This window comes from Montipora foliosa, chromosome 8 (assembly GCF_036669935.1).
Source record: "Montipora foliosa isolate CH-2021 chromosome 8, ASM3666993v2, whole genome shotgun sequence".
Taxonomy (NCBI): Eukaryota; Metazoa; Cnidaria; class Anthozoa; order Scleractinia; family Acroporidae; genus Montipora; species Montipora foliosa.
The window spans coordinates 18,236,169-18,246,086 of NC_090876.1; the positions used below are offsets into that span (position 1 = coordinate 18,236,169).

The window sequence follows — 9,918 nt, forward strand, 5'->3', positions numbered from 1 at the left end:
ATTATTGCGTAGGTATTCGAATTCCCAACTTCAAAACAAAGGTTTGTTTTGTTCCAGTGGTTGGCAAATTTGAATAACTAAATGGCTTTTTTAAAGACATATCTTCCCGATATGCACCCGGGAGAGAGGGGGTGTCCCAGAACAGATGGAACAACGCGCAATTTCAACCCCAGGGCAATGTCACGAAAACTCCGGGTACGGGTCACCGTACGGCGAAGAAGCTTCCCTCTCATTTACCGAGAATTGGCATACAGTGCTATACTATGTTTTAATAGTTTACAATCTTTAGTTTACAAGAATTCGAGAACAGGAACGGGGTTGTATACCACCAAACGTTTGTTCCACACAAAATTAGAGTCTAATTAGTAAATGAACAATTTTTCCCAATTGCATAGATTAAGCCATTTCGTCATCTGAAAAGCAGTTTTACGAACGTAAATGGAGTTTGTTGAATTAAATAAGCTCACACGTAATATTACAAAATGATAAGCCGACAAAGATACAGCAGCAATGCAGAACATTATTTGAGTTTAATTTTGCACTCGATTCATTACGAAATATTTTCTAAATATTCCAACTTACATTCGAATGCACGATCGCCATGTTCGCTTCCATCGACTGCAATGAGTACTTTTCTTTTACCTGCACCTTCCGCCATTTAACACAAATTTTAACGCGAACTGAAAAACTGCACGACTGCACCAGTACCTGTTAGAGCCTGCTGTATGAAAGACAAGCGGCACAGTGGGGGTATCTTGCGAGATACGTGCAAGAAACCACGCACTGCCCACGCAGTTGTGAAGTCACGCAATCCTCTACTCGTCATCATATTTCTCACTCAGTAACGCTCTTTGTTTTCATGGAGACACTGATTAAACCGTAAATTACCTACAAAAACGATATTAAGCCACCCAGCTAAGGCGAAAAACTTATGTGAAGTTTAAAAGGTATACCTCACTTTACCCTGGATGACCATCGTTAGTCACTACTCCTTGGCTGTGCAAAAGATGCACACACCTAAGATCAGAAATGGTGTTGGTACAGAGGCTACAGCACATCCCCCAATCTAAAACTGTGGCCAAAATGATTCTCTTTCTCATCCCAAATAATCCTACAAACTACCTGTCGCCCTCCCTTAACGGCCTTAACGCCACTCTCTTAACGGAAATAAAATCTGTAAATAGAAAGCTGCATGATAATTACAAAAAAGTGGAAATTCCGTTGCCCACTCTCCCTCGCTAATGCTCAGACTACGAAAGATTTCTTGTTTCTTCCAATTATCTCTCTGTCATTTAAGTCTTTAGAATATTATAATAAGCTGGAAACCTTTAGATACAGGTCTAAGAGACAAAGTTTATTTAACGGCTTCGAAATATGTAAGAACTGTTGAGGTCTAAGACCTAAAGCTTTCAAAATTGAATGTAATATATTATTTTTATGAATGCATGTCTAAAATTCGTTCATCGCCTGTCAACTTATTTATCGTAACATTACAGTGCGACGCGCCTTACCGTGGCCAAAGGTTTTTACAAATTGTCCGCCGATCAGTATGTGTGAATTTGATTGACAGTCACGCCTCCTTGCAAAGTTCGCACAGTACTAGTTGTAAGTCGAACACCGTTGGGTGGCCACGGTAAGGCGCGTTGCACTGTAAAAGGAAATTACCATTTTCTCATTTGGTTAGTATTTAAATGTAGCTTGTTAAAAATTCGCCTTAAATTAGGTATAGTATAGAAAGTATTGTAAGTTATTGTTGAGAAAGTTTGGTTTTCAAAATGTGTGTTGTATGTTATTTTTTACATATATTTTCATTTTGCCTTTTTTGCAACTTAAAAAACAATATGCAAATTCTCGGTTTTCACATGACGTCACGACCGCCATGTTGGTGCCCAAAACAAAGAAAAGGCGGCCATGTTGGTGCCCCGACCAAATCCTCCGGGAATTTAACTCTATTATTATGCAAACGCTTACTTTTGTTTTCGTTGAAAAACATGGCTGTTGATCACGTCATTCACGTGAGTTACCTTAATCAAAAGAACGCTTATTTTCAGGGGGGTCCATATCTGCTAGCGAATCTGCGGGGGATCCAAATCCGTTGTGACACCGGTACAGTTTTACTCAGTCACGATCTTACGAGGCTAGCATTACACGGTTAACCCCATTTGCGGCTCACGAGGGCGTTCTAGACCACTTTTATACAAAAATTTGGTTTTATCAACGGAGTTGATAATGTAAATTGGCCACCGTACAGAGATTCTAAAAGCTGACGTTTCGAGCGTTAGCCCTTCGTCAGAGCGAATCGTGGTTTTGTTTCGGCTTATTTTATCCCAACGTTCCGGGCAACTCGGATGTGAATTGGGGTGCAACTTTCCCAAGAATTTTCTCGGCTAAAACCTTGGTCACGCGAATTTATTGAACTTTTTATCGGCGTTTCGCCTTGACCTGCACTTTTGTGCTTTCACAAGTCTTACTCGACAAGATATAATTGCCAGCCTTTCGCATCGACCCGCATGTTTGTGCTTGAAAAACTTTCGGCAACCAGACCGGGGCGGTTAGGGCAAGAGTCACGAACACATCGTACACGTACGACGCAAGCATAAGCATAAGTGCAAGCGTAAGTACAAGGTTGTTTACAAGTGCGATATTTAAAGAATTTGAAACCACGCTCCATATCGATAAGCACAGCGTGACATGCGAAGGCACGGTGAACAAATATTTTGGCGCCAAAATTTTAAATCCAAAATGGCGGACACCGAGGAGATGCTTAGCCAGAGGCGATGAGGAGATGTTGTTGCTTGCTTTTCTATTGCGAAGAAGGAGAAGAGGAAGAGAAGGAGCGATAAAAGAGAAGCCAAAAAGAGTTTGGGTGAGGGAAACCTTTCGTAGGCGGAAAGAGCAAAGCGAGTTTTATATATAAGCTGGTGAGGGAATGCAGGATGGGCGATGGACAGTTTAATTAATTTCAGGTATGAATAAAAAAAAATTGCACTAACGTTAAACAAAATCTTGTTACAAAATGTTTACAAAGTAAGCTTCCAAATTAAAAAAAACGTGTTTCTCTGTTCTTAAGCTCGTTCTTGTTTAGGCAGGTGACGCAACGACACAGGCATAAGTGAAAGCAAAAGAAAAAAGAACAATTTCCTTTTCTTGTAGCGAAGTTATCGTTGACGTCACCTATTACGTGGGATGCCCCCGGCAGGGCATACAACGTTTTTCCTCGTATCCACAAATTGTAACGTTTGTTATCATTGGCTAGTTTCTGTAAATATGATATAAAACGGCTTTAAGTGGTCATACGTTCATTCTACGTCATAAACATGTCATGGTCATCGTCACTTTTTGTGATTTCTTCCCCGAAATCGGAGGGACGCGAAAGAATTTCTACTGTCGATGGCCTGGTTTCGCTAAAGGCGCTGTTACACTGTGAAATATTTCGTGCAACTTGTCTCGAAATGTTTTGGTGACATTGTGGCGGGACAAGTTGCACGAAACATTTCACAGTCTAACATACCCTGCAAAGGCCAAAATCGTTGCGAGACAAGTTGCACGAAAAGTAGAACTTAATTTTACTTTCGGCAACGGCTCTTGTAACTTGTCTCGCAACGATTTTGGCCGTTGCAGCGTATGTTACACTGTGAAATGTTGCGTGCAACTTGTTCTGCCACAACGTCGCCAAAACATTGCGAGACAAGTTGCACGAAACATTTCACGGTGTAACAGCGCCTTAACGGTTAAGTGTTAATTTCTATTTAAGCCATTAGTACCTGTTGCAGCTTTCATATCGTCGTTGTAATCTATTTCATGAAAGGTACGTGTACCTTTCGGGGTGTCTTCCGTGAAACGGATGTTGCGCATTCCGATTACGACGCAGATATCCCAACCCTTGTATTAAATGTGGCTACTGGAATATTCACAGCTTTTATTATTGAAGGAAAAATCCTTTGTTTTTCTTGTCAGAGCACTATTGAAATCGCTAACTAAAAACTTTGAGCAACCCGCGTGGAAAAGGCTCTCATGGAAGGAAAATCTCGAAATGTAAAATTCCCCAAAACTGTTATGTTGGAAATAGGTTAATCTAGCTTCTGAGATTGCATTAAGCAAAGCGTCTTTGAGTGGTAATCTTTACATTGTCATCTTCAACAAGAAAAGCTTTTTGCATCAGACGAACAAACTCCACCCCAACACCTTTCCCCATAATTGGCCAATGAGAGGACGCCACTTTTTTCCGGTCACAGCTGTCACAAGTTCTAGCGATCCACCAGCTTCGTTGTGACTAATATTCTTCGGATTTTTGACGCATGTTTTCAGAGTGGATAGGCCTTCATGCTAAACAGAAAAAGGACGCACATCGATCTCATCAAACACAGCAGCAGCAGCAGAGAAAAAGTGGAAGCGGACCAACGCAAAAGCTATCAACAATAGTGCAATGTAGGATGTGCGTAAAAACCATCGCAAACAGATGGTAACGGCCTGGTTATGTGAATCGTTTACATAGTATTTTCCTTGTCATGTTGTAATAAGACTGTGGGCAATGTCCCTCAGTGGTCTTATTTCTTTATCGCTACAAGTGTGTTTGTTCTCGTTCACTGGAATTTGTACTGAGAGAGGCTGATCAGATGCTACGATAATTTATTTGCTGATATGCTTCGTCAGGTGTCTCAACGCCAGTTCTTTGTCTCAATTTCGCTAAATTTCCCTGCTTGGCATCACTCACACGTTTCTGGGATCCTTCCGTTTTGTTCTCTTTTTCCTACCTCGGATGTTCATGTGGCTTGTGAGTCTAATACGATTTTTAAAATGCCACAAGAAGTAAAACATAATGCTTTTATATACAAATACCTCAAAGGTTTGTTTCTCCCGAAGAGCGCTCTACTTTTTACATACCTTTGCTGGGATCGACAGGTGTGGCCTTAACCTTGACTTAAAATCCAAAAATCGTAAAACGTTGTCCCTTGAATTAAAGTGCCTCTTTATACTACCCTACTATTCCAAGGAATTTTGTGACAGCCGCTGCCTGTTGCTTGCTTTATCAGTGCATCCCACGTGAACGCCTAATTGGCTTCTTGTTGTTATTAATGTGCCAAGCAGAGCCTCATTGGCTGTTGAAACAAAGGGCCTTTTCTTTCTGTGGTTGGAACAAAGACAATGTTTGTAAACAGATATCTTCCCTATGCTTACGTCGCCCCGGTTTACACTTTGGTTTCTTGTGCTTATGCTTGCTATCTCTTGAGCACCTTGGATTGGACTTGACACCTATTGGATTTTGAACTACGCTTACCGGACATGACTTCTATATTAAGATTGACTTTCTTTATAAACCATTTTGTAAACCTTAGGATTGACTACAAAATCCAATTGCAACAACCTTTCAGAAAAATAAATAAGTGGTCAAGACCACATATGAAAAAAACTGTTTTTTTCCCCACCCTTGTTCTTTGCTTACAAAGCGATTGTTGAACACACTTTTGAGATTACTGCTAGTTTAAAATTAAAATGATTAAAGCACCACATTGAAAGATATTAAATTTAAAAGAACTAAAATTAAAGTTACCATTAAACGAGAACTGCAATAATAATATTATATTAGTAAATCAAAACTAAATCTGAATTCGATTGAATAAAAATTGTAATTTTTTAAAATTTCAAAACCAAGGTTTGACATTACCAAAAAAGACTGAATCTATAATACATGTATTATTAAAACAAGGATACCAAGAGAGGGACCTCTTTTCATTCATAATTTGGTTTATTCATTCACACTATTTAATGACCACAATAGTTCATTCATTTCATTCACTCCACTTTTCTCCCATAAGCACTTCTCCACACTAACCAATCAGACACCATAAAAGCCATCTTTGATCATGACTTCTGATTGGACACTCTACATGCATAGAAAAAAAATGCAAATTGATTATAACAAAAGGTCACAGTTTGTTGGAGTCATTGCTGTGGAAGACCAACGATCAAATAAAGACAAACAAGAGACACCAAGACTGAGAATAGTCTTTTAAATTTTATTTCATATTTACTGCAAGGAAAACAGAGCAAGAGGAAGTGAATAAGCTGAAAGAGGTACCCATATCTACTGATCTATTTCAAATCTTGGCAGTTTTTCCACAACATTGTTTCAAAATTTGCAATTTTGCACTGTCATATTTATTGATTCAAGATGTTAGCAGTGGTGCCAAAAAAAATCCTCAAAACAGTACAAAATTTTTCACTTATTCCTTCAAGACTAAATACTAATTTCCCCTTGCATATGTCTGCAGAATTACTGGAGCCACAGAAAGCCCACAAGTGACTATTAACTTGAATGAGAATGGCCATCATGAGAGCCTGCTGGTGGAACAACCACGATTGGAGTGTGGTTGTGGTGCACACAGTAATCACTGACGCTCCCAAGAAATGTACGTCGTAGTGTTCCCATACCACGGGAACCTACCACGACCAAATCTACCTTTTCATCTTGAGCCAGTTTACAGACTACTTCACCAGGTCTGTTGCTTTCTTCTTTGTACAGCTTGAACTTGAGCTATAAGTGAGAGGGCAAAATCACTTCAACGCACATTGTTAAGTGATGAGTTTATTACAGTTTATTTTATTATTATCTTGGAAACTGCAAGAGTCATTTCGTTATTTTCATCCGTTTTCCAGATTGGAATCGACTAAAACAAAGGCTGTGCTTATTTCACCACTCATCCTAGACTTTAGAGGCAGCTCCAAAATCTAGAGTTCATGTCTCGTCACTTTAATTGTCCAGTGTTCTATGCATATTAAGCACCTTTAAACTTTGCTCTACTGTCAAAGCTCTCTGCATTTTCTCCACTGCCATACATGCACTTGAAACTGTATGAATGCAATAGCTTTCAATTGATAATGATGCAGAGATGTTAGACTCTGGCAGATCTTAAATCTGGCGATTTTTCTTTGAATCAGCCCCCTCTCCCTCTCAACTGGCCATATCACCAACTTGCCTGATACTCCAAAAGTTGACCCCCTCTCACCACATACACCGTACAGGTGGCAATTAACACAATCGGAAAAAACCAGCCTTGTAAATGTAAATCTTGCATAATTATTGTACTAAAAGGTTGGGACAGGCTAGCTGAGGGGAGGGAATTTTCGTAGGAAAGCCTGCATGTAAACCCATCATATTCATTGGCTGAATGACTATACACCATAATAAGCTTTCACCGGCAAAGCCCTTATGGCAGTGCAAATGAAAGATGCGCACCTGGCAGGAGAGTGAAAATTAGCAACCAATTTCAAAAATAAAAGTGCTTGAATACAGTAACAGAAAATATCAGTAAACACAATCTTAGCATGAGGTTAAGAAAAAGACCAAATTGACTTGTAATAAGGGGAATCGGGAGTGCAATTTTGTGCTTTATCCACTGGCAGATGATGTTGATGAATTCTGCCATTGCATGCCAAAATTGTCAAAAAAGCAAACAGGGCAGCACTGGTTGTTGCCAACACATTTCGGACATATACATGTACATGTAAGAGAAGCTATTAGCATTCAGCCAAAATTTACCCCAAGATGTTTGCATTTGGTTCCATAGGATTCCAACAGCTCCTGTACTTGTTTGTCACTTTTCTCCACTAAACTCTGCCACTCTTCATAATATGCATAACCATCTGAGAGAGTATGAACAGAATGTGTCGCATGAATGGTCACTACAATAATAATTTTTATGATCATCAAATTCAAAGGCCAATGTAAGTTACAATAGTAATAATTAACATAACTGCAAAACATTTTGAGGTTAAATTCCTGTCAAGTTTTGATTGTTACGGAGACAATTTGGACAGGTGCTACAGAATTAAAAATATCCCAGAAATCTGTCAGTTGTTCATGGTTTTCAGAGAGTGACACTGAGTGAGGGCACAAAATATTCCCCTTCGGTATACATCACACATGTGCATAGTAAAAGTGCTTTCTGAGGATTCTGATCATTGGCTAGCTCAGAGGTCAAATTGCAAGTACTATTCACCTTTGAGCAAACAGGGAAAAAACAAAATAGCTTTCCGTTTCGCTTTGGTTACCAAGGAGTAAATTTAATCAATAAACTCTGTTGGTTATTCAACTTGTATGGTATAATAATATACTAAAACATTATTATTCACATCAGTGAAAGTGGTGGATGTTTATCGCTTCACAATATCCACCACTGTTCACCTCCACTTTGGTGAATAATAAAAATAAGTTGTTAAATAATTTACTGAACTTATTAATGAGTAATAACATAATTTTTCTCGTGCAATTTGGAATAAATAAGCACTAAATTTTTCAAAGACTACAAATTATTGCAATCCATTGTTAATCTTTGAAAAAAATTTACTCAAGCTCATTTAATCCAAATTGCTCTCGAGATCATGTGATTACCTACACTTATCTAATTGTTACAGAAGAAGAAATTGCCATTACAATGGAATGGTCTTGGTTTTAAATATCAGGCAATTACTTTAAAAATCCTTAGAACTTCTGAATGCCAACAAGATGTTGGAAGAAAAATCTTTCACGATTTTGCCCGAGGGTTTTATCATCTACCACCACATGATCTTCAGTTGACACTGATCAGTTCATTTGCACCACTTACATGGGTAAGGTGCTGCCGGGATGGTGGGATACTCCTGGGCATGTATAATTAGTAGACGGTCTTTCTCTTTATCACAGATATTTTGGACATAAACTGAAATATGGAAGAAATAAAAATATAAAACATATACATGTAACTCCACTTAAGCTTACTGAGCATTTTGCAACAATTTACATAAATATTTAATAAAGAGTGAAATGAATACACTGTTGTGCAATGTCGGTACGTGTTCAGTGGCACGTAAAGAGAATGGCAAACAACGAAATTTTTTAAAGGAAAACAAGGAAACATATTTTACCATTGTCCTTCTTCGGTCTAAAGGGGTTTGGTAATATATAAGGGAATATTTAATCCAAGCTAAATCTGTTGTCTGATTTCACGTGCAATCATAGCGATCTGTCTTCGCAACCGACCTTCGTTCGACAGGTTCTCATAAAATTTACTTTTAGTACGTTTTTTCTGAGCACTGTACGCAAGGAAATGCTGTACACTAGCATGGTTTTGTTAGCTCGACGAGTTCAAATTTTCTCAACCCCCTGGCCCTCCAAAAAACGACCAGTTCCGAAAGAAACTGAACTTTCTGGGTGTTACCGGGAGGTTATGGCGCCAAGGGACAATTCTCCCTTACTGCGACCACAATCCCAACCTCCCGATTACAATAAGGCTTGTAGCCTTGTCTCGAGACTGATCCAGGAAAATTGTCTTTTTGTAGCGTGTGGTTCTCCTTGAGAAGAGAGTCGCATGGTCTAACAAGCCAAGAAGCCCTCGAATCACAATGCAAAAAAGCTTATACTTACAATCAAAAGCTCTCTGGCTATGTTGACTTGCGTCCACACCAAGAACTATATTCCTTCGAGTTTCGTTGCATTCACTTTCAGCCATTACTTCTCTGACTTCTCTGAAAGGTGCCACTGCACTCACAGACGAAGATCTGAAGAGGAACAAGCTTTAACCTGCTGTGTGACTATTATGTGACGTGTCACGCGTACCAAGTGGAAGCTTTCCTCGTGACTGGATGTGTACAGCCGCCCACTCCTTGCGGAGAGTGGGCGGCTGTACACAGGCTACTCGTGACCCGCGATGAGGGATAAGTTTCCGATTTGTTTGTCTGTATTGAGGACGGTGCCTACTAATTCAAAGGTAATAATAATAATATCATTAATAATAATAATAATAATAATAATAATAATTGATTAAAAAGACAAACGCAACTAGATTCATTTTGACAACGTTTCGACATCGTCCGATGTCATCGTCAGGCAATGAATTTTAATCGGATGAAGCATAACTTATAGTACAAGAACAATAGAAC

At 39.1% G+C, this 9,918-nt stretch overlaps 2 protein-coding genes across 2 annotated transcripts in view; both read right to left on the minus strand.

The window, feature by feature from the left end:
• The window catches only part of LOC138012938 (universal stress protein Slr1101-like), a 7,083-nt gene extending 6,334 nt beyond the window's left edge, over nt 1–749 (minus strand). Inside the window, exon 1 of the mRNA XM_068859878.1 lies at nt 583–749. Within this exon, the coding sequence (XP_068715979.1) occupies nt 583–658 (76 nt within the window). The 5' untranslated portion in view covers nt 659–749. The remainder of the gene's footprint in view (nt 1–582) is intronic.
• A 5,248-nt stretch (nt 750–5,997) lies between these two features.
• Nucleotides 5,998–9,602, minus strand: LOC137967639 (universal stress protein Slr1101-like). The gene is made up of 4 exons (XM_068814159.1): nt 9,404–9,602; nt 8,607–8,699; nt 7,541–7,644; nt 5,998–6,535 (listed from the first exon to the last, which is right to left on the minus strand). The coding sequence occupies exons 1-4, from the start codon at nt 9,486–9,488 to the stop codon at nt 6,308–6,310; spliced, it is 510 nt and encodes a 169-aa protein (XP_068670260.1). The 5' UTR covers nt 9,489–9,602; the 3' UTR covers nt 5,998–6,307.
• Nucleotides 9,603–9,918: the final 316 nt, after the last annotated feature.